General features: G+C 39.5%; 14 protein-coding genes across 14 annotated transcripts; 7 read left to right on the forward strand and 7 right to left on the reverse strand.

The window, feature by feature from the left end:
• Window positions 1-80: 80 nt before the first annotated feature.
• PAS_chr1-4_0451 (protein kinase) lies at window positions 81-1,448 on the forward strand (the record flags this gene model as incomplete). Its single annotated transcript, XM_002490538.1, has 1 exon — window positions 81-1,448. One exon carries the CDS (start codon window positions 81-83, stop codon window positions 1,446-1,448), a length of 1,368 nt encoding a protein of 455 aa, XP_002490583.1.
• Window positions 1,449-1,485: 37 nt separating this feature from the next.
• PAS_chr1-4_0452 (Essential 88kDa subunit of the exocyst complex) lies at window positions 1,486-3,858 on the reverse strand (the record flags this gene model as incomplete). The annotated part of the gene is made up of 1 exon (XM_002490539.1): window positions 1,486-3,858. The coding sequence occupies one exon, from the start codon at window positions 3,856-3,858 to the stop codon at window positions 1,486-1,488; it is 2,373 nt and encodes a 790-aa protein (XP_002490584.1).
• A 330-nt stretch (window positions 3,859-4,188) lies between these two features.
• Window positions 4,189-4,965, forward strand: PAS_chr1-4_0453 (Hypothetical protein; the record flags this gene model as incomplete). The annotated part of the gene is made up of 1 exon (XM_002490540.1): window positions 4,189-4,965. One exon carries the CDS (start codon window positions 4,189-4,191, stop codon window positions 4,963-4,965), a length of 777 nt encoding a protein of 258 aa, XP_002490585.1.
• Window positions 4,966-5,209: 244 nt separating this feature from the next.
• PAS_chr1-4_0454 (COP9 signalosome complex subunit 2) lies at window positions 5,210-7,090 on the reverse strand (the record flags this gene model as incomplete). Its single annotated transcript, XM_002490541.1, has 1 exon — window positions 5,210-7,090. The coding sequence occupies one exon, from the start codon at window positions 7,088-7,090 to the stop codon at window positions 5,210-5,212; it is 1,881 nt and encodes a 626-aa protein (XP_002490586.1).
• A 162-nt stretch (window positions 7,091-7,252) lies between these two features.
• Window positions 7,253-7,774, reverse strand: PAS_chr1-4_0682 (uncharacterized protein; the record flags this gene model as incomplete). The annotated part of the gene is made up of 1 exon (XM_002490542.1): window positions 7,253-7,774. One exon carries the CDS (start codon window positions 7,772-7,774, stop codon window positions 7,253-7,255), a length of 522 nt encoding a protein of 173 aa, XP_002490587.1.
• Window positions 7,775-7,937: 163 nt separating this feature from the next.
• Window positions 7,938-8,636, forward strand: PAS_chr1-4_0455 (exosome complex component RRP40; the record flags this gene model as incomplete). The annotated part of the gene is made up of 1 exon (XM_002490543.1): window positions 7,938-8,636. One exon carries the CDS (start codon window positions 7,938-7,940, stop codon window positions 8,634-8,636), a length of 699 nt encoding a protein of 232 aa, XP_002490588.1.
• Window positions 8,637-8,658: 22 nt separating this feature from the next.
• Window positions 8,659-11,433, reverse strand: PAS_chr1-4_0456 (Polyphosphatidylinositol phosphatase; the record flags this gene model as incomplete). The annotated part of the gene is made up of 1 exon (XM_002490544.1): window positions 8,659-11,433. The coding sequence occupies one exon, from the start codon at window positions 11,431-11,433 to the stop codon at window positions 8,659-8,661; it is 2,775 nt and encodes a 924-aa protein (XP_002490589.1).
• A 144-nt stretch (window positions 11,434-11,577) lies between these two features.
• PAS_chr1-4_0457 (tRNA methyltransferase required for the synthesis of wybutosine) lies at window positions 11,578-13,578 on the forward strand (the record flags this gene model as incomplete). The annotated part of the gene is made up of 1 exon (XM_002490545.1): window positions 11,578-13,578. One exon carries the CDS (start codon window positions 11,578-11,580, stop codon window positions 13,576-13,578), a length of 2,001 nt encoding a protein of 666 aa, XP_002490590.1.
• A 108-nt stretch (window positions 13,579-13,686) lies between these two features.
• Window positions 13,687-15,513, reverse strand: PAS_chr1-4_0458 (Dihydroxyacid dehydratase; the record flags this gene model as incomplete). Its single annotated transcript, XM_002490546.1, has 1 exon — window positions 13,687-15,513. The coding sequence occupies one exon, from the start codon at window positions 15,511-15,513 to the stop codon at window positions 13,687-13,689; it is 1,827 nt and encodes a 608-aa protein (XP_002490591.1).
• A 437-nt stretch (window positions 15,514-15,950) lies between these two features.
• Window positions 15,951-17,234, forward strand: PAS_chr1-4_0459 (Malate synthase; the record flags this gene model as incomplete). Its single annotated transcript, XM_002490547.1, has 1 exon — window positions 15,951-17,234. The coding sequence occupies one exon, from the start codon at window positions 15,951-15,953 to the stop codon at window positions 17,232-17,234; it is 1,284 nt and encodes a 427-aa protein (XP_002490592.1).
• A 10-nt stretch (window positions 17,235-17,244) lies between these two features.
• PAS_chr1-4_0460 (Uridine kinase (Uridine monophosphokinase)) lies at window positions 17,245-18,057 on the reverse strand (the record flags this gene model as incomplete). Its single annotated transcript, XM_002490548.1, has 2 exons — window positions 17,245-17,943; window positions 17,998-18,057. The coding sequence occupies 2 exons, from the start codon at window positions 18,055-18,057 to the stop codon at window positions 17,245-17,247; spliced, it is 759 nt and encodes a 252-aa protein (XP_002490593.1).
• A 137-nt stretch (window positions 18,058-18,194) lies between these two features.
• PAS_chr1-4_0461 (Nucleolar protein required for maturation of 18S rRNA) lies at window positions 18,195-19,385 on the forward strand (the record flags this gene model as incomplete). Its single annotated transcript, XM_002490549.1, has 1 exon — window positions 18,195-19,385. One exon carries the CDS (start codon window positions 18,195-18,197, stop codon window positions 19,383-19,385), a length of 1,191 nt encoding a protein of 396 aa, XP_002490594.1.
• Window positions 19,386-20,113: 728 nt separating this feature from the next.
• PAS_chr1-4_0462 (Membrane glycoprotein v-SNARE) lies at window positions 20,114-21,143 on the forward strand (the record flags this gene model as incomplete). The annotated part of the gene is made up of 3 exons (XM_002490550.1): window positions 20,114-20,146; window positions 20,192-21,083; window positions 21,115-21,143. 3 exons carry the CDS (start codon window positions 20,114-20,116, stop codon window positions 21,141-21,143), a joined length of 954 nt encoding a protein of 317 aa, XP_002490595.1.
• A 311-nt stretch (window positions 21,144-21,454) lies between these two features.
• On the reverse strand, window positions 21,455-22,837 carry PAS_chr1-4_0463 (Cytosolic seryl-tRNA synthetase, class II aminoacyl-tRNA synthetase; the record flags this gene model as incomplete). Its single annotated transcript, XM_002490551.1, has 1 exon — window positions 21,455-22,837. One exon carries the CDS (start codon window positions 22,835-22,837, stop codon window positions 21,455-21,457), a length of 1,383 nt encoding a protein of 460 aa, XP_002490596.1.
• Window positions 22,838-22,890: the final 53 nt, after the last annotated feature.

Genomic DNA, 22,890 nt, shown 5'->3' on the forward strand with positions numbered 1-22,890 from the left:
GGTAATTAGTAAACAATGATCATAAAGTGAAATCATTCAAGTAACCATTCCGTTTATCGTTGATTTAAAATCAATAACGAATGAATGTCGGTCTGAGTAGTCAATTTGTTGCCTTGGAGCTCATTGGCAGGGGGTCTTTTGGCTCAGTATGGAAGGTTGAAAGGAAAACAGATGGAAAGTGGTTCGTCAGAAAAGAGGTATCCTACATGAAGATGAATGCCAAAGAGATATCTCAAGTGATAGCTGAGTTCAGAATTCTTAGTGAGTTAAGCCATCCCAACATTGTGAAGTACCTTCATCACGAACATATTTCTGAGAATAAAACTGTCAATTTATACATGGAATACTGTGATGGTGGAGATCTCTCCAAGCTGATTCGAACACATAGAAGGAACAAAGAGTACATTTCAGAAGAAAAAATATGGAGTATTTTTACGCAGGTTTTATTAGCATTGTATCGTTGTCATTATGGAACTGATTTCACGGCTTCAAAGGAGTTTGAATCGCTCAATAAAGGTAATAGACGAACCCAGAATCCTTCGTGGGTAGACTCGACAAGAGTTATTATTCACAGGGATATAAAACCCGACAACATCTTTCTGATGAACAATTCAAACCTTGTCAAACTGGGAGATTTTGGATTAGCAAAAATTCTGGACCAAGAAAACGATTTTGCCAAAACATACGTCGGTACGCCGTATTACATGTCTCCTGAAGTGCTGTTGGACCAACCCTACTCACCATTATGTGATATATGGTCTCTTGGGTGCGTCATGTATGAGCTATGTGCATTGAGGCCTCCTTTTCAAGCCACTACACATTTACAATTACAACAAAAGATCCAAGAAGGGACATTCCCTCCACTTCCGGACGTATTTTCACCCCGGTTAAGATCTCTGATCAATGCTTGCATAACCATAGACCTGAACCAACGACCATCTACTCACGAACTTCTTCAGGAAAGTTGCTTCAATGTGTATATCAAGGAGGTTAATTTAGAGATAAGGGAGGACAGATTGAATGAGCGTGAACGCAAACTGAAAATACGAGAGAACAAGTTAATCTTGAGCGAAGAGGGAATAGTGAAACAACTGAATGAAGAACTGGAATTTCAAAGAAAGTTGCTTGAACAAGAAGTAGAGGAAATAAGGAAGTCATACAAGAACGAATTTCAGTTCGTACTGGAACAACAGGTGCAACAGGCATTGAGCAAAATTCTAGGTCCCCAATACAATCAAAAGCCATTGAACAGGAATCAGCAACAAAAACAAATACAACAAATTTACAGCAGACAGGATCCGCAATTATCAAGCCCAAAGTCACAACAAGCTCAGATCCAAGGACCAAGAGAGTTGCTTAAAAGAGGAGCCAACATTGATCGTAACAATCTGCGGCGCCCTCTCGGACTTATTGACGAAGAGCAGCAACAATACAACAGATATAGGTAAAGCATCAGTTTTAACATTAAAGCACACATTACTACTACTAAGGCTCTGCTAGTCGGAATTTACCCATAAATGATGCCTCAAAAGAATCAGAGTACTCATGTTCGAAAATCCTATTCACCATCTCCACCTCTGCAACTATCTTCTTAGTCTGTGTACTTCCGAAGTCTTTTCTGCAAGCAAGGATTCCTTCTAGGAATCGTGGACTTAAATCATTAAACTGTTGCAAATATTCTTTCCAGACTTCCAGAATATCAGCCTCATTCTCCAGCTCTAATATATGCAAAAATATTTCAAAGACAGTAAACTTGGCTTGAACTTCTTCCTTTTCGATATATTGGGAGAAAAAACTGTAAAGAATCTGTACATCTCGCTTAACACAGTCAAAAACTTTGCTTTCTTTGAACTTACGTTTATAACCCAAGCATGCAAAGTATTCCAAAATTGTCTTGTTCAAAAGTTCAGGAAGGAAACTTGCCAATAGATCTGGTTTCATCTCTTCTATGAACTCATGGACATATTCTTCAAAATATGCTACTGTTTCATTCAGAAAAGAGGATCCATCCGGATACCAAGCTTTGCTGAATGTTTTGGAGACCAACTCCGAAACATCAAAAAAGACTAACGCCAAGATATGGTTCAGACAATCGTGAGCTAAATCGGCACAATCATCAATGGCTCTACCAATCTCTGTAGAGATGGATACCTGGTACTTTTTCGACACTAATGCAACAAATTCAGTCTCTATAGTTTCAAGCTTTTCAGAGCCACTGATCTGATCGTTAGCAAGGGCAATAATGTACTCCATCAATCCTGGAGCTATCTTAGAGGTATCGTCTAATTCGTCATCCGTGGCATCTTCGGACATTTGCTGAATCTGACTGTTGAGTTGTGACTTTAATAACTTATCCCATTGATTTTGTCTTTTAGAAAGTAATGAACAAAAATGTTTAATCACACCATCCAAAATTAAGCCTTGACCTGACCCCGTCGCAACTGTTGCTTGTTGTTGAAACATCTGAAATACTATGAAGGCTCCCGGTAAACTGAAGTGATTTTGGTCATCTCTTGCAGGAGGTTCCTCTCTTTTAATAAAAGCTTCTTGTTCATTCTTTTCGATGTTGAACAGCCATTCGTTCATTTTCACTATGATCAAACTCAAGTAATCTTGCAGTAACTTCTCTCTATTTTCAACCCCTATGATAGAAACAATTTTGTCTTTACTAAAACCAAAATCTTGCCTCATAATATTTGTGTAGTTCTTGTCAAACTCAAGGATATCCAGAATAATAATCGTTTCCGGTTCACTTTCTATCAGTTCAACTATTATTTGATTCAAGTATTTGTAATACCATTGAAAGAATATATGAAACATGTTCCACCTGGAAGGAAAACATATCGCATGCGTTTCTCTAATTAATGCTAAGTCTTGATAAACCCAATCCAAGTTATTCAAGACTTCGAACCTGTCGTCGCCGACAAAAGTATCTTTACAGTTCTTGAATGTGTCTCTAATTGATTCTTCAATCGCATCAAATGCCAATTGTTTGTATTTTCTCTGCTGCAACCTTCCAACCTGCTCTTGATAAAGCTCTGCTCCTTTTGTATCTGAGTCAATAACATCCAGTGTTGAGACAAAATTTGTGGAACTCGTCAAGTGACGTTTCCCATCACTATCATCCTCGCTTCTCTTATCAACTTTGGTTACAATTTCATGAAAAATTTGAGCCTTCAAATCTTCTCTTTCTTCATAGTCTAAAACTTTGGCCAATCTAATGATCAAAGAAAAGTTACGCTCTCGCAAACTCTCCGTAATACCAAGGCTTATTTCCCTTACAATGGAATCGAATTTTTCAATGGCAGGTTCCAAGAGGGTGTTCAGTTTGCGAATGGTTTGTTTAGTATCCTGCTGCGAATTGGTGGATAGTTCTGTCAGTTTCTCACTAAAATCTCTCAGTTCTGTCAGCCTAAAGTGGATTGGAAGTAGGTTTGGGACCTCAGAATCAATATCGATGCCTCTTTGAATTTCCTCATCACACAGAGCGTTTACCTCAGTCAGTGAACTGTTAAAAGAGTTTAGCTTTTTGTAGATTTCATCGACTTCTTGGATTGTTTCATAAAGCTGTGTTGCCCTCTGAACGATATCATACCGGTCAATGGCACTCTCTGACAGCTTCGCAAGCTCATCTATTTTTTGTAAATCCTGCTTGAGTTCTTTAAATGAATCAACAGTGACACTCAACGACTGTATACCCTGAACGGTTTTCTGGAGGTGCCCTTCAGTTTCCAATCTCAGCTGCGATTCGATGGATTTTTTCTCTTTCAAGATTTCATCTTTCAATGCCGGGATGTTTTCAAGGTCCTTTTCTGCCTTTATAAGAGCAGCAACCTTACCCAGTACAACGTTGGACATTTCTAGGGATAGATATCAACACTTGTTTGTTGACAAAGATGGTGAAGGTCAAAGGGAGAGTTTAGTACGCGATTGATACCATAGAAAGACGAATGTTCAATGTAGGGATGAGACAGGAAACCGGGGTTTCAGCATTGACTAGCCTTGGAAGGCAAAAGATTAACGCCAGATATACCAACAACAGTGGCCATATAGAATACTCCGTTTGTAGCTTTACCTTATAGTTACCAGCTGTTTAGTGAGGCCAACTTCCAGATGTTTGTTTTGCTTATGTAATCCGATGGTATGTCGCTATTGTTATCTGTCGTATGTTCTTATAAAAACAATCAAATGGTCAAGGTACGAAAGCCTTCAAGGTCCAAAAAGGCCCGGATAAAGACAAAACCGGGCCAGCAAAGAAATTCAGACGTCAAATACGAGTCCCCCAAAGATCAACTAAACTCCCCCTTGGATGAACAGGAACCAACAGATCAAGCACCTCAGAGGGTAAATCAGGAATGGTCAAATCTGACAACAGAATTCTCCGAAAGCTTGAGAGAATTGCTCAGTTCAAACATGGAAGCCGTTAGTATGGGTATAAGCAATAGTACGCGCAGCCAGCGGATAAGCAGACTCTTTCTTGAGGAACTGGTTGAAAGCTTAGTTCAGGAACTAACTACAGTTCGGATACCGTCTTTCGGACCCAACACTTCACTGTCTGTTGGTGATCTGGAGGAAATTAACGTTAACTTAAAATCCAATTTAAGCGCAAACTTAGAACAATTGACAAAATTAGAGAGCGAACTACACACTCAAGAGTCATTGTACCAGCAAGACCTTGAATATTTTCAAGAGTTTGAAGAGTCTATAACCAAAGAAATAAAAGAGATGGAAAGAAAGTCCAAGGGCTTGAAACTAAACCTCACGGAAGAGTCAGATTTCGCAATTCACAAAAGGCCTTCCGAACACAAAAGTATCTACAGTGTAAACCAAGACAAGCAACTGAAGAATGTAAGACAACAATTGAGCAAGCACGTCAATTCCATAGAAAGCAATGTGTCACAGTTATATGACTTGGTCGAAAATGTCGAAAGATTGTCAAACCTAATAGACATTATCGGTATCTGAAATCAATTTTAGATCAAAAATCCATCTGATTCAAACCCAAGTGGTTTTGAGCCTTCAGTTCCAACTTTTTTAGATTCCATTATAATCTTCTCATGATAGCCTTTAACTTCATTCAAAAGTTTCCATAAGACGTCTGCTCTACTTGGTTCGTGATCCTGATTATTTCTTTGTACCGGTTCAGAATCTCCGATTGGGTCCAACCCTGCCATCTTGGAAGTTTGGGTAATCTCTTCAATGTTCTTATTCAAATCCTCGGTGGCATTCGTAAGGATTCCAATATCCTGTCTCTGTTTTTCTCCAACTGCTCCTGTTGCTCCAATGCAACTTGCTCGATTTGAGACAGCGTTTGAGCTATTCGCTTTGGTAGACATCTATTAACAACCTTGATCCAACTGGATATTGCTCTCATGACATCAGCATCGGCAACCCTGGGTTTGTTTCCGGTTGAATCAACATTTATGGCATCCCCAAGGACTTTTAACATCAGAGGGGTGGCATTGAGCATCGTGGCAGTTTGTTTGGACCTCTTCGAAACATCTCTCTTTCCAAAATCCAGGTTACTGTCGACACGAAGGGGGTTTTCATCATCTGATTCATCATCATCATCAATTTCTGGTTCCTCCACTTCAGGGGCATCAAAGTTTTCCATTTCCACTTCATTTACTTCATCTTTGTTCAACAATTTAAAAGGCTCCTCAGGATATGCAATGAAATGATTTAAAATCTCATTTATATCCATGAAATCAGGTAATATCGAAGCAGGTTTTGAATAGAAAATGACAATTCCATCTTCAAAATCACATCTAAAGTCCGAGATTTTCCCCTGGTGAAGTAAACGAAGAAGCAAATCTTCCACCACATTCTGATCGGTTTGAAGCGATTCACATAAAAATGAGAAAGAACATTTTTTGAAGGGTTTTATCAAAACCAAAAGCACTTTAGAGTACATCAACTGAACAATTAGATCCATATTATTCGACAAATAAGCATCTTTTTTTAAGATTTCCTTGAAAAAAGGATCTACTCTGACCAAATGGTTGAAAACATCGATAGAATCATTCTGAACACTGGAATATAGTTCCAATAGTTTGGCAACTTCGGGTTCATCAATAAATGACACAAATTCTCTAGACTGGAAAGGATTAATTTCACTTTTGCTCAATATAGTAGACACGATTAACTTTTTGAGAACGTGGATCCTTTTTGGATTTCCGGCAGCGTCATAGTTTTTGAAACTTTCCAAGTATTCCTCACTGGCTTTGGTAAAGTCCTTCAATTGACTGTAAACCAATCCACCCACTTCCTTGACGATCCCCAGTATCCTAGGATGTGGAATACCAACATTGATGGATAAAGCTTTGTGATATAGTTGTCTCAACGTTGAGTATTGTGTTGAAGAGGTAGAGGAATCCAAACTTGTATCCATCTCCATTGAAAGGCATTCCAATAAATAGCTATTGTATATGTATGTTTCATTAGCTCCATCTAGTACGTTATGCATTTGTCTAATAAGTGCCATTTTGATCTCTGGATCAGTGGAAATGTTGGCCTTTTTCATCGTCAATTTAAGCCATAAAGACTCGTTTGAATACTTGCCATCTTCTGTGGAAATTAGTTGAAGGAATTCATCATAAATGGAACTTAAAACTTCAGGATTTGAATAGGAAAGTTTATCGTAATTGTCCAGCATTTTTTTTATGGAGTCATCCCTATACTTGGGAGGAACGTTTGAAGACTCCTTGACAAACAGCTTGATCAATTCCAGCATCGCAGGCATATTTCTCTGCTCGTACACGAGCTTCAAACTCTGTTTGATAGACTTGAAGACGTACGTGGAATGTTGGCCAGCATTCGAATCAATTATAGCTCTAAAGCTCTTTAAAGCTTGGCTAGCATCATCATCTTTTAATGCTTTTGCTGTGTAATACATCATTTCAAGATCATTATTCTTTAATGTCTTGGTGCTTGCATCGTTTTTGTTTGTAGGGAAGTTTGGTTGCTGACTAGTTTCAGCGTCAGGAGTTGGGAGGTCTGGCTCGTCAACTTCATCGTCATCTTCGAATTCGAACTCATACTCCTCTTCATCATCGTCCATATCCATGTAATCATCACTATAATCAGACATTGCACCTGTCAGCGGAAAAGGAGGGTGAGATGCTGTACTAAGTTTAAGCGATTAGCTGGATTATATAATCCTAACAAAATAGAGCTATGGACAAATCTTTAGCCTGGACCACTATATCAAGAGGGTGTCTTTTCTACAGCCATTCTTCCCACAATTGGCCACTCAGTCACTCTGTTTGACAGTTTTAAAACTTAAATTGTTTTCGAATGTCGCTGCCAAGGCCTCTAATTCCTCCTGTTCCAACCTAATCATCTCTTCGAGTTCCTGCTGCTGTGGCTGTAAAGCTTGATCATCGTTTGATTCAAACTCTAACATCTCAGGATCTATGCTATTTAGTCTTGCCTGATTCTCTAGCTCCTCTACGTACTGAGAATATTCATTTTTCATCACAAACTCTTCCATCTGTTCTAGTCCACCTCTGTTCTGAACAGCCTTTTCCTGGCGCTTTTTCTGTAATCTTGTTGGAACATACTGCGCCCTTTTAGTGGGAGACTTTGGTGACGCTACTAAACTCTGGGCTTTTCTTATTGGAGAACTCATTGGTCTAAACATCTTTTGGTTCCTGCTGTTCATTCTCTGCTCCATCTGCTCCAGACTGCTGCCACTAGGCCCAACAGGAGAGGAATTGACAAACCGGCTGGAACGAAAAGGTTTCTGTGGGGTGTTGGTTTCCTTATCAATCATCAGCCATCCTAATCAGACGTTATTGGTAATTAAACAAAGGGAAGGGGATGTATACTAGGACAAGTTAAGTAGCCCTCACCTTGCTTGTATTATTACATAACCTCATCTCTCGCTAAAAGAAAACGCTAAGAAAAAACTTTTTGTTTCCTGCCTCTACGTAGAAATGACTGAATCACTTATTGTACCCGGAGACAGGTTAGATATAAAGTCCGAGAATATAATTCTTGGACCAGGGTTTTATGTTGACCCCAAAACTGACGAGATACTTCCAACTAATGCCGGCATCTTGGAAGTTTCTCAGAAACAAAATAAAACAGTGTATGTGATAGATTCCAAGTCCAAAACGTATATTCCCAAAACAAATGACTTCGTCATTGGTATCATCACTGGTACATTTGGTGAGCTCTACAAAGTCGGCTTATCTGAGTTTACACAGGCTGCTCAAATGTCTGTATACGCTTTCCCTAATGCATCTAAGAAAAATAGACCCCATTTAAAAGTGGGAGATGTGATATATGCTCGTGTTCTGAGTGCTGAAAGAGACATAGAAGTCGAACTGGAATGTATTGACCCTACTACAGGTAAAGAAGGTGGCTTTGGACAATTAGAGGATGGATATTTATTCACTGTGAACCTGGCTTATGCGAGATACCTTTTATTTAACGAGAATGCTGAAATTCTCACTGAATTGGTTAAGAAATGCAAATTTGAACTGGCCGTTGGTTGCAACGGTAGAATTTGGATTAAATCAGAAACAGTAAAGACTACAATCACTTGTGTGAAGATAATTGAAGAATCCCAAAATTGGTCCAAACAAGATATTCCCAAAAAGTTGAAAGAAGTGTGGGCTGCTTTCAACTGAATAGCATTTCCAATTTTTTCGATCAAACCCCAATCGATGAGTACATCTGGTAATCTTCTTCACTGACAGAAAACGTATCACGATAGCAAGTTTCTTGGTAACTGCGAATATTTACCAAGTGCCTAATACTCTCCGCATTCTCAACTGTATCACTAGATAATTCAATGAGCGGAATGAATCCATTAATTTTGGTGTTTTTTTCATAAATAGCTTTGTCTGCTGCAGTTACTTCCAGCTTTAGGTCATCCGTATTAGCTGCCTTCTCATCCTCAAGATTGAATTCTTCATAAAGATAGTCCTCATTTAACGCATTTAATTCAATCTTCTGACTACTATTTTCAAAGAGTGGAAGCTTTCTTTCCTCCTTGAACATTCTCTGAGCTTTTCCAAGTTCCATTTCCAAACTGTTAGTCAGCCTTTCAAAGTAGTTTTTAACCCGCATAGCTTGTAGTCTACTGAACTGTGTCTCACAATCAAGTGATCTTGGCTTAACATCTTTCACTTCTTCTTCTTCTTTATTCTTTTCGTACAACATCTTGTACTTTTGACTTGCAGGCTGGGGTTTTCTGGTTTTGAAAGGAGAGGAAATATTATCAGATTCTTTGGCGGAGGTGACTTCCTTGGTGGGGGATGTGAAACTGTAAACTGACCTTCTCCTTTCCTTTTCTTCGGGCTGTGGGATAACTTCAAGAGCCTTCAAAGTTGAAATCATTTTGAATTCAAAGACGTCTTTCAATGAAACAATCTCTCCGGGAGGATAATGTTCATTGAAATAATTGTCGACGCATCCTGGATAGGGCTCCACCTTCTTTTTTATTAAACTTTCCCATTTAACTATATCAGGAGACTTCGTATCTTCCAACTTTTTCAAGACTAACTCTTTTCGATTCTTCAAATACCTATCATTAAACCAATGTGTATAACTCGGTTTACACGTCATTAGATTGTTCCCCCAATAATCATTGTGAAGGTAGAAATCTGTGTCTAGATTCCATAAAACTGGAACTCCTTTTTCCCAAATATAATTTCCCAAAAACAAATTTATGGCCTCCTGTCTTTGAGCATCCATAAATGAGTTACTGTAAAACCTTTTTATGCTTTCTATCATGTCTCTTGAATGCGATGACCAATGGTTCAATTTCCGATAAGTCTCCATCGTATTTACTAAATGAGAACCTCCATATTGCAATGCGATAGTATCTCCATGATCATGGAACATCTCAGTTAGAATATTAACCACATCTGAATCGTATTCCAGATAGTTGTCTTCAATGACTCCAAGAGAACAAAGCTGGTACGCGAGAGCCCTTTTGCCAATGACAAACTGTGCTGCGTTGGTTCTATCTAAGCAGTCGATACAGTTCGTTCTACAAATTCCTTCTTGCAGTTTAGTTTCTTGCAAAGTTCTTCCATTATGAAAGAAACCAGTGACTCGAAGGCATTTCTCAGCGTACTTCTCTAGAAACTCAACAACATCTTGCCCATGGGATTTGGAAGCCCTAGACATGTCCCAAGCCATGTATTGTAACTTATTCTTGGCCGGAAGAAATTTGTTCAAATATTCAATGCAGTTTTCAAATTCTCTTGACAGTTTGGATTCCCTGGCAGACTTCTCCCTTTGTTTAACAAGATTCAAGATCATTATTGGAGAACCATATCGATGAAACAAATCATCAAAATGAACAGCTGATGAGGTATAAAATGGATCCATCAAGTTGATATAAATGGGAGGTTTAGCAAGCCTAAGATTAGGACTAGTTTCCTGAGACCAATATAAGGGTATAGAGCCCCTATGTTGCACATATGAGGTATAATTGGGATTATTATAAAAACCAGCACTTGGGTCGTGGAATGGCGTGGTTAGCATATCACTAACAATTTGTTCAGTTTCTACTTCATTGGCAACGTTTCCTTGGTCATTGACACCTCTTTTAAAAAATCTAGCACCTGCAAAATGATGAGATCTTCTGGCTATCAGAGTAATATACACTTGCCTCGAGAAAACAGATATTTTGGCTTGGTCAACAAATCCATGAATGATGATTTGGAACCAGTCGTAGACGTTATCAAACTCTTTAATGGGATTGAGAAGCCAAGAGTTCCACACAAACATTTCATTATGGACAAATGTTTCGTTGAAGCTCTCTTCATTCAAGCCTTGGGCCTCTTTCTTATTACTCATGAAATTTTTCTGCATTGTATTGGTTAAATCGTAAGTGTAACTGAAGTAGAAAGTTTTGGTAAGGTCTATACTTTGAAAAGTGTGCAGAAATCTTGCCTCCTCAGAGTTTCTATCCGGTTTCCTGTAATTGTTGGTAACGGGCACCAGTGCCGTATTATCAACGTGGTAGATATTTCTGCCTCCTAAAACTCCAATTATACTTGCTTCAGTAATAACACAAAGATAATAGTAAGAAGTAAACCTAATAAACCCCAATAATCCGATACCTGAGAGTTTTTTGGTCAGGCCACCTTCACTGTTTTCCTCCAAATCACTGAGAATTGCTATAATTTCCAATCTTGTAAAAAACACATTCTCCTCTATTATATTCAATTCCTCAGTGGCAGAGGTGGTCATGTCTATTTCAAGTATTCGAAACATTGTTTCACGGTTATTACTACCCACAATGTAGATCCTCTCATTTGTAGAGTAAATTGTGTATTTTACCATAACCAACTTGGGAAACTTTTTGGTCTTTTGGAAACCGTTTGTCATTTTCAGCTTGGCCACCCTATCGACGGGCTTATCTGTGTCCCTGTCATTGGCCTGAGGGGGCTTATTCCCATAGTCTTCCATTGTTTAGGGAGTGCGGACAGACAGGCAAAGATTAGAAACATTGTGCTCCCTGATCTGATAAGACTATCGCGCACAATAAAAAGATTCATGAAAAATGAAAAATACTGAGTACGAAGATCACCTTAAAGCGGGTTTGTACCAACAATGACGATACAGGCGAATGAGGGAGCTCAAGTACCTTCCGAGAAGAGCCTAAACAGGCAACGGAGGAAGATCGAGAAAGACAAGCGGAAAAAGCTTTACTCCGATATCATGATCCAAGGAACTAACGATTACTCAATAGTGTCCAAAAGATCGGTGGAAATGCTGTATAAACCAGTCTTGAGTGGTAGCGAGGACAAGCCTACTGAGTACTTTAAGCATGTGGTAAAGAAACCACAAAGAAGGTCCCCAGCAATCAACAGAGGCTATTGGTTGAGAATGCACTCTATCAAAGAATCACTAAGATCTATCATGAATCAATCGACTTCTGAAACCGTTATAATAATTAATTTGGGTGCTGGTTATGACGTGTTACCTTTTGAGCTACTTGAGAATGAGAAGACGAACATTTTTTGCATAGACGTTGATTATCCAGACTTGATATCCAAGAAAATATCATTAATCAGAGGCTCTTCGGAGTTGAGACACATTATTAACGAGAAAAGTGAAAGTCCCATTCCCAAACATGGAATCATGTTGAAGACCGATAACTATGCCGCAGTAGGCTGTGACATGAATGATCTACCCTTATTTGAGCAGCTGATGACAGAACTGAACCTCGGCAGAGATGATGTTTGTAGTGTATTCATCGCCGAAGTTTCGTTGGCCTATATGAAACCAAATTGCGCAAATCCTATAATTCAAGAAACTAGTAAGTTTCCAAATTCCCACTTCTTGTTGTTAGAGCAATTGCTACCTGCTGGCGAACGACATCCGTTCAGTAGGACGATGCTTTATCATTTTAGTCGTCTGGATAGTCCTTTACAGTGTGTTCAAACCTATCCTACGATTGAAAAACAATGTGAAAGAATCACTAGTCTTGGTTTCAACAATGTTGAAGCTAGGGACCTGTTTCATTTTTGGAAGGATTTAAGTGCTGATATCAAGGGTAAAATCGCATCCGTTGAGGCATTCGATGAATGGGAAGAATTCGTCATGTATGCACAGCATTATATTGTCCTTCATGCTACAAATTCGAACGTACAGGTTTACCAAGACACTGAGGACGAGAAGGAGGGAACTGAAAGTACAGAATTCGTTGAAACAAAGTTAATAACAATCGAAGGCCCGGAACTAATTCAAAGGAAGTTTGCAGCCTGCCAAAGTTTTGAAGGAGATATAGTCCTTCACGGGGGATTAGACATAACACGAAGTAATACTACCGTGGTCATTAAAGGTAACTGTGCAACTGAAATAACGCATAACGATCCACTGTCAAAATTAATGTGCCAATCATTAACCAATCATAATGGTAAACTGCATTTATCCGGTGGAAGAAGCGCTCCAGGTAAACCAACAACGGAATGTTGGTCCATTGGAAAATTACAGGAGAAACTACCTGACCTATTGGAACCACGATCTAGGCATTGCGCTGTTAGCACTGAAAATGGGTTACTACTATTTGGGGGATGCAATGGTGATGCGTTCTCGTTACTATCAGACGTTAACCTTCCTGCGACCTGGAAAAATATATCGTCTAGCATGCCTAACCTCGAAGCTGCTGCTATGTGCTATCATGATGGACTAGGACTCATTGCAGGAGGAATGCTCAAGTCGGGTACGATTAATGGTACTGTCTATTCATTCTACGTTCAAGGCGATACTGTCATATCAAAACCAATTTTCCAACATAAACTATTAGCCAGATATGGGAGCAAAGTAGTTCATCTGAAAGGACCTGAATACATTTTTATTGGGGGAGTTTCATTCCATCAATTGTTCAATCAAGAGAATTGGTTAGTCAAATTCAACATAGATACCAAGACAGTAATCCCACTGAAGATCTCAGATGACGACTGGAAAAACTTCCCCATGTTGGTGGGCTTCAACGCAACCATTGATGAAACATCCAAAATCACTTGTATCGGTGGTGGAGCAGTTTGCTTTGCCTTTGGGTCTGTCTCCAATCCTCAATTATTGACCATAGTACATTCAAGTACTTAAGATTATGTAATGTATGTGTGTATAATAAATAATGTTTCTAATTAATTCAACTAATATAGGAAACACCATGATAAGTTATCATTCGGAATTTTCATCTGTTCGTATTAGTTAGTAGTAGTCAGCGTCCAGAACACAACCCTTGGATGCATCTGACACTAATCTCTGGTATTTGGACAAAACACCTCTTCTAATTCTCTTGTCTGGAAGAGTGAATTTCTTTGCTCTGGCCTCTAGTTCGGATCTCTCGACTCTTATGTCTATAGTATTGTTATCAGAGTCAATAGTAATCACATCACCGTTCTCAACCAGGGCAATAGGAGCAACACCGTCGACATAGTAATTTGCGTGAGCTGGGTCCTTGGCTCCATCTGACCAAGCCTCAGGTACGATGTGACCAATTAAGAATCCGTGAGATCCACCAGAAAATCTACCATCAGTAAGGAGAGCGCAGTCTTTACCTAGACCGTAACCCATAAGAGCTGAAGAGGGCTTCAACATCTCAGGCATACCTGGAGCACCTCTAGGTCCCTCGTATCTAATAACGACGACAGTCTTCTCATCCTTCTTGATTTCACCTCTTTCCAAAGCTTCAATGAAATCTGTTTCCTCATTGTAACATTTGGCTTTACCTTCAAAAAATGTACCTTCCTTACCGGTAATCTTGGCAACCGATCCACCAGGGGCCAAAGAACCCTTCAGGATTTGTAAGTGACCTGTAGGCTTCAAAGGGTTGGATAGTGGTCTGATAATATCCTGCTCTAATGGCAAGTCAGCAAAGTTCTCCATGTTCTCCTTGACGGTTTTTCCCGTGACTGTTATACAGTCTCCATCAATCAAACCGTTTCTTAGCAGGTATTTGGTAACAGCTGGAGTACCTCCGTATTTCTGTAAATCAGCCATGACGTACTTTCCAGAAGGCTTGAAATCAGCCAAAAATGGGGTCTTGTCAGAAATTCTTTGGAAGTCATCGATTGTCAATTCCACCCCAACAGTGTGGGCAATAGCAATTAAATGCAAAACTGCATTAGTCGAACCACCAGTGGCAATGACATAGGTGATGGCATTTTCAAAAGCTGCTTTGGTCATGATATCCTTTGGAAGGATTTGCAATTCCATCAACTTTTTGATAGCAAAACCAACATTCTCACATTCTTCCTGCTTTTCCTTGGATATGGCCGGAGAAGATGATGACAATGGAAGAGACATACCCATCACCTCAGCACAGGATGCCATTGTATTGGCAGTGTACATACCACCACAAGATCCGGGTCCTGGGCATGAATGGGCTACAATATCCTCTCTTTGCTCCTCGGTGATCTGACCGGAGATGAATTGACCGTAACTTTGGAAAGCACTGACCACATCAATCTTTTCGGGAACTTTGTCAGTGACGTGAGATGGTTTACCCGCATGGATGGTACCACCGTAAACCATAATTGAAGGCCGGTTATGTCTAGCAAAACCCATCAGAACACCGGGCATATTTTTATCACAAGCTGGGATACCAATATTGGCATCATAATGCTGAGCCAACATAATAGTTTCAAAAGAGTCAGCAATAATTTCTCTGGATTGTAAGGAAAATCTCATTCCCTTCGTTCCCATGGAAATACCATCAGAGACACCGATGGTGTTAAACTGCATACCTTTCAGACCAGCTCTCTTGACGGACTCTGTACAGGTCATGTTGAGGTCTAATAAATGCATGTTACATGGGTTACCTGACCACCAGCATGATCCAACACCGACTTGACCTTTGTTCATATCTTCCTTGGTAAATCCCGTGGCATACAACATTGCCTGAGAAGCACCTTGAGACTTGGGTTGTGTGATAATAGAAGAGAACTTATTGAGTTTAACTTCCTGATTTCTGAGCAGGGACAAGCTGAAGAACCGCTTTCCCGAGCATTTTTGGGCACGAGTCGCAATATTCATTATCCGTTACTTGGTGATGTACAAGAGACTTGTGAGTCAATGAGATGAATTTTTTTTTCTCTTCTCTTGATATCGGGAGAGACTGAAAAATTGACCGATCCACTAAGAGTTCGAGGGTCAGCCAATCACAGAAGATGTCAATGTCATGCTATAGAAAAAAAGGGAAACCTAGCTGATGTACTGGATAATGGTAGGTATACAAGGGAGAATGCACGGATTTTCCACCATCCAAAGATTCTGTTTCATTTTCTGTTGAGAATTGAGTTGTCAGAGGGATGTTGAAATTCTTTATTGTAGGTAGAGAACGATCCGAGTATCGTTATGTAATCATTATGTAAGCCTTACCCCATACTCATGAAATAGCCTAATCTATCCCGCTATCAAATAATTCTTAGTACAATCACTCATTGTCTCTCTTTGGAAGCAAATTCACCAGAATGTCCAATGTTCAGTCCTTTGTGAATTCTTCTAGTGAGCATATGGAAGGAGTTACGTTTCAACCAGTCCCTGGAGGCAGCAATATTTTAACTCCCGAATGTCTGACTCTGTTAACTGATCTTCATAGAAACTTCAATGCAAGACGAAAGCTTTTGTTGCAGGATTTCATGTCCCTTCATCAAGAAAGATATCGTGGAGTTTTGCCAACATTCTCGGAGGAATCATTGATTCTTCGACAAGATGATTGGAAAAATGAAAAAGCAACCGACTTGGAAAATCTATTAGAATCTTCACCGGCGAACGGTAGTTTGGAGGGAAACGTTGTGAGCATGAATAACATTGTCTTACCGGTTTGGGAGAACTCTCTCAAAATTCAAGCCTTGCTTCATCAAAAGATAAAAGAAGGACGGGATATGATTATTGAGCCAAGAGGACTGAATTATAATGAAAAATCTTTGATGATTGACGGAGAGCCTGTGAGCGGAGCACTTCTGGATTTTGCAATTTTCTACTTCAAAAGTTTCCCACTCGTTGATAAAGTAACGTTCTATATTTCATCTTTATCCAGCCGCAATGAAGCAAGCTTCTGGAGAGATGTCTTTGAATTCACTCAGCACTATTACAAAACCGAAATCAACACTATTCTATGTATAGACAGCCTGGATTCTCTGTTTCAAATCGAAGAGATTCTCCAACAATTGAAACTATTTGTGGTCGGTCTTCATCACAACAGATACAAATATATGAACAGTTTCATTTCCACAACAGGTGAAGTGTTAGCCCAAGAGTCTCAATTAACATATAACACTCCATTATTATTCTACTACATTTCCATGTTGAAAAACGTCAGTCAGCGTCGTCAAATAAAACTTTTCAATGATCCGTTGCTAAATCTCAAAACTCCAAATTACATCAGTGAGGATGATCTGTTGAACGGTGAAATTCTGGGCGGTAGTATAACGGAGAGTGCACTAAGGTCAACCATTCAACTATGCATGGAAGAACTAAATTTATGGTGGAACAAAGTTCCACTAGATCTCTCCAGAGTTGAATTCTTAAGAGCTCTGCTGAATCAGTGGATTAACAAAAAGGCATACTTCAATAACGGGGTTCAATTATCCTCGGGGGATACACAAAAACTCGTTCGCCAATACAGTACTGGACAATATGATGTTGACAACATGATGAGCCCCAACCTTATATCCTTATCTTTGGAAGACTATGTTACTCTTAAAACTTATGGGAGTACCATTCCGATAAATATCCACCAGCAGAAATTGTAGCAAGTCTATCTCAACTCATGTTTCCATATTGTGGATCAGCATTATCAGTGTCGAGGCTAACCAAGGGTATGCCAAAGCTATCTTTCTGTTGAGTTCTGAGACTGATACTATCTCTGTAGTAACTTGAGGTAGCTAGTGGGTCTTGGGAACTTCTAAGCAGCGGAATGATACCATCTGTGATCAAACTGTTACCGTAAGTAGTAGCACCGTTGGGTAATATAATATCTGCACTTGCCTTTGTAGGAGATACAAACTCTGACATTTCAACCCTTGCATATTTCAAATAATAATTCAACAGGTTATCCAAATAGATACCTTGCAATTCTCGGTCGTAATCTGAAGAAAGAATTACATCCTGGATCCATCTCTGAAGTCTTGTATCAGAATCCAAGTCAATAAAGACTTTTACGTCTGCAAGATTCGTTAACCTTGAGTCATACAGTGCATAAATTCCATGAATAAGCAGAACGTGAACAGCTTCTCTTCCTTGTTTCTGCTTGATCTCTGTGACTTCCTCTAACAATCTTTCGAAATCAAATCTTGATGGTAAAGATTGATCTTTGTCCCAATGTCCAATCTCTTTAGTGACCAAAAACTTAGCTTCAGGATCAACTAAGTAGCTGTCAAAGTCAATAATCTTTATATTAATTTCAAAAGATTTTGTAGTTCGAAGCTTCAGCTCTTCCTCTAAACGTTTTGAAGCAGTTGACTAGATCGTTAGAAAATATTCAATTGTTTAACGGACAAAAGTGACCCAACCTACCTTTCCGGATTTGTGACCTCCCCCTATCAAAACAACCACAGTGTTCTGGCTAGAAGACATTGGACAGCAAATTAGACACACCTAGTGAATGAGACACGGATGAGGTCAGACCAGATGTCATCAAGTCCTTGCACCTCGTTTGCTTATGTAATCGCATCTTTTGACGAAAAATTTCAGATAGTGGTTCTCTTCAATCAATGGAGTTTGACAGAGAAGCAGATAAACACCTCAAATTCAAGACTACCAAAGGTGTGCCGGTGGTGGCCTCCTTTGAAGAGATGAATCTGAAGGAAGACTTGCTGCGTGGTATCTATGGGTATGGTTTTGAGGCACCATCAGCTATTCAGTCAAGAGCCATCATGCAAATCCTCACCGGTAAGGATACTATAGCACAGGCCCAATCAGGAACCGGTAAGACTGCCACATTTTCCATTGGGATGCTGAATGTTGTCGACACAAAGAAAAAGGATACTCAGGCCATTGTTTTATCTCCAACGAGAGAGTTAGCTGTGCAGATCAACAACGTAATACAAAATTTGGGAGACTATATGAACATCCACACTTATGCTTGTATTGGTGGTACAAGTGTGGGAGAGGATTTAAAGAAATTGCAAAAAGGTCAACACATAGTTAGTGGTACTCCAGGAAGAGTCTGTGATATGATAAAAAGGCGAAACTTGAACGTTAGGAATGTTAAAATGTTAGTCCTGGATGAGGCCGATGAGCTGATGACAAAGGGATTTCAAGAGCAGATTTATGACATTTACAAAACTCTTCCGCCTTCCACTCAGGTGGTGGTTGTTAGTGCGACTTTAACTAAAGAGGTTCTAGTAATGACGAATAAGTTCATGAATGATCCTGTCAAAATCTTGGTGAAGAGGGATGAAGTGAGTTTGGAAGGAATTAGACAATTCTACATTCAGTGTGAAAAGGAGGAATGGAAGTTTGATACACTGTGTGATCTATATGACTCTTTGACAGTGACCCAAGCAGTGATTTTCTGTAACACCAAGAAGAAGGTCGATTGGCTGACCGAACATTTGCGAAAGGCTAACTTCACGGTTGTATCAATGCATGGAGACATGAAACAGGAGGACAGAGACAGAATTATGAATGAATTTAGATTGGGTAATTCCAGAGTATTGATTTCCACCGATGTATGGGCTAGAGGAATCGATGTCCAGCAAGTTTCCTTAGTAATCAACTATGATATTCCTTTTGCCAAGGAAAACTATATCCATCGAATTGGTAGGTCTGGTAGATTTGGAAGAAAAGGTATGGCTGTGAATCTAGTAACCGAGGAGGATATTGGAGAACTTCATGCCATTGAAAAATACTATTCGAAAAAAATTGAGGAGATGCCGGCAAACTTCAGTGATTTGGTTTAACAGTTGTTTCTAGGCATTGTTCAAATTCAAAATACCCTCCAGTTGTTTATTTCTGGTCTGAAACACTTGAAATATCCTGTTGCAATAGTTCAGATCCCCTTTTGGTGTAAAATCGATATTCTCATTGACCAAATTACTTTCACTGCCTCTGACAAAAATATCTAAATATAATTCTTCTTCGTGAGTCACTTCGTCAACAAATGTCCATTTCTGGACATCATAAGAGTGGACTTGCCAGTGATTGCTAAAACTGTCAACCTTAATTACCTCAGACCCGTCATCATTAAAATCTATAATAATAATGTTATCTTCATCGAAATTGCACGTAATATGGTTTTTCCGACCAGATTTGTCGATTGCCTCCTGTAGAAGGTTATTTCTGCTATGATTTTTGTTAGACTCCGTGATCTGAGGGTCAATCACTTCATGTCTATACGAGTGCGATACTTGGGGAAAAATAAGCCTTGTCTTAATAAATGAGTCCTGGGAAGGGGCAGCATTGGAAGTCGACTTTTTGTATATGGAATCTGATATTAGGGAGCAATCCTGTAAGATCACATTGTACTTTATTTGCATGGCGTGACGTGAGGTGGGAATAGTTGCAGCCTAACTAACCTGGAGATGATATGATTCCTCAATGATCTCAGTTGACACTGATTATGTAATAGATTGTCAACCTCTTCGCTGACAGTTTAAGTTACGTTTCTCCACTGCAAAACTGGCATATCATGGATGAGGTAAGTGTGACAGTAGCTTTCAAAGTTGCATTTACTAACCTTTAGGATTATTTTCAACAAGACTATCAGCCTATAGAAAACAAACTTCGTTTTCTGAAGAAGAATATACAGCTGAGTCTTCATACTTTGAGTTCTGTCACTGAAGGAGCACCAGAGGAGTTTGAATCTCTGCGAGAGAGGGAGACGGAACAAGTTTTGAACTCTTTGTCGTCATTTTCGGAATGCATTGAATTGTACGTCTACAACTTGGACCAGGAAGCAACTAAAAACTTAGACAGGTTGATTTTCTTGGATGTTTTCAAAGAGCACTTGTCAGACCTAAGATCCCAGTTAAGAACGGCCATTTTGGCTAATCAAGCGAATCAAAAGAGATGTTTTGAAGCACATAGGCAGATTTATTGTCAAAACTCCTATAAATTGGCTGAAGAGAGACAATCCAAAGTTCAAGGTCAAGATGAAAGCAAGTCTTCAGTGGATGACACCATTGAGGATTCTACACCGATAGAAGTCAAAATTTTGAACAAGAATCAATTGATCACGGACTCATTGGGGAAATCAAGAGAAATGATGCAAAGTTCAGTGATGCAATCGGAGTTGAATCTAGAAGAGTTGGATCAAAACTCCAGGGATCTACAAACGTTGTCAGATAGATATGCCTTATTCAATGGAATTATTTCAGGTACCTCTGAATTAATGAAGACCATTAATAAGTCCTCCAAAAAAGAGAAGCGGGATATATATATGGCTTTGGCAGTTTTTTGTGCTGTCTCGGCCTGGATTGTTTGGAGACGATTGCTACGAAGACCTGTCATGTTGGTGTTTTGGATGGTCTTGAAGTCGTTCAACATTCTTGGCTTTGTATTACGATTGTTTGGTTTTACCTCAAAGGAAATCGAACAAACGGAAAAACTGATCCAAGAAACTTTGGATGTTGCTAAAGATATTGTAACCTCGTCGTCAAGTAAACCAGCAATCGTTTCCTCAATAACGAGTGCCTTCAAAAGTTCACCCAAAAGCATAACGCAAAGCTCTGCGAGCTCCTCAACCAAAAGCATTATTAAAGATTCCATTAAAACATCAGTAAAAAGTACAGTCACAAGTCACACTACTATCACTCTCAAGGAGTCAATCAAGACTACAATAGGATCAATTTCCTCGTTGAAAGCAAAGCTTCCTCCATCATCTTTAACTACAAAATCACTCACCAGTTCAGCCACCTCCTCGTTGAACAAAAAAGTAATCAAGGCAATCAACTCATCCTTATCAATAACATCGCCATCTGCTACAGTTACTACCACGGCATTGGAGCATAATGAATTATAACTATTTAATTTATTTCTTCTTTTGAGAGGTTGAGTTCTTTGGTAATTCTTTGACAAAAGGAATGAATTCGGGTTCTCCTGGAATGTATTTTCTCAGCACTTCAGGCACCTTCAGTCCATCCTCAGTCTGATAGTTCTCTAAAACACAACACAGGGCTCTTTCTGTGGCACATAACGTAGAGTTCAAACAGTGAACATATTTCTTCTCTTTTTGGGTAACAGACTTAATACCACATCTGATCTCCAAGTTTCTGGATTGATAGTCTGTACAATTAGAACATGAAACCAATTCTTTGAACTCTTTTTGGAATGGGAACCAGGCTTCCAAGTCATATTTCTTAGCAGCAGCATTGTTCAACTCACCAGAGACAATACCAACAACTCTGTATGGAAGACCCAAGGATTGGTAAAATCCTTCAGCGGCACCAATCATACGGTCAAACTCTTCCCATGACTTGTCAGGCTCAGTTAGACAGAATTGTTCAATCTTCTCAAATGCATGCACTCTGAAGATACCCCAGGCATCCTTACCGTGAGAGCCAGCCTCCCTACGGAAACAAGAAGAGAAACCTGCATAACGAATTGGCAGTTGTTCTTGTGGCTTCTCAAACCACTCATTAGAGTGATATGCAGAGATCGGTTGCTCGGATGTAGCAATCAGGTACTTTTCATCGTCACCATCGGTAACCTTGTATAATTCTTCGTCAAATTGAGATAATTGTGCTGTCTTGGCCATGACATCTTTGTTCATCATAACAGGAGCTTGCAAAGGGAGATAACCCTTTTGTGCCAAATAACTCAGACCATAATTGATCAAAGCTTGGTTCAAAAAGACACCGTAGTTTCGTAAGAAGTAACCTCTGTGACCAACGATTTTAACACCACGCTCTGGATCATAACCATCCAGACGCAGCAAAACTTCGTGGTGTGACAACTTGGCAGGAGCACCAGTTGCGGTAGCAATGTTGGTGACTTCTTTAATATTGGTTCCTTCAGGAGCCCAGTCTCTGACCAATTCGTTATTGTCTTCGTTGTCTGAAATAGGAACAGATTCATGCACAATATTACCAACTTGATTTACTTTGAAACGGAGGTTTCTGTCAGCTTCCTGTTCCTTCAAGTTGAGTTGTTCCTTTGCCTTCACAATCTCCTCTTTCTTCTGCAGTAGTTCTTTGGGGTCCTCCTTCTTTTTGAACTTCAATCCAATCTCCTTCTGGACCTTGTTCTGTTGCTTGTTCAACTCATCCAATTCGAATCTAATCTTCACCCAGTCTTTGTATTCAGAGATAATTTCATCAACAATCTCGACTGAATCTCCTCTGGCCTTCTGAGACTTGCGGATAGCCTCCGGATCACCACCCCTCTCTTCAATGAATTGGACAATATCTAGCATCTATGACGTGGATTTCTGAGGTTGGAAAAGAAGAGAAAATAAAAAAAAACTCC

Source organism: Komagataella phaffii, chromosome 1 (assembly GCF_000027005.1).
Source record: "Komagataella phaffii GS115 chromosome 1, complete sequence".
Classification (NCBI taxonomy): Eukaryota; Fungi; Ascomycota; class Pichiomycetes; order Pichiales; family Pichiaceae; genus Komagataella; species Komagataella phaffii.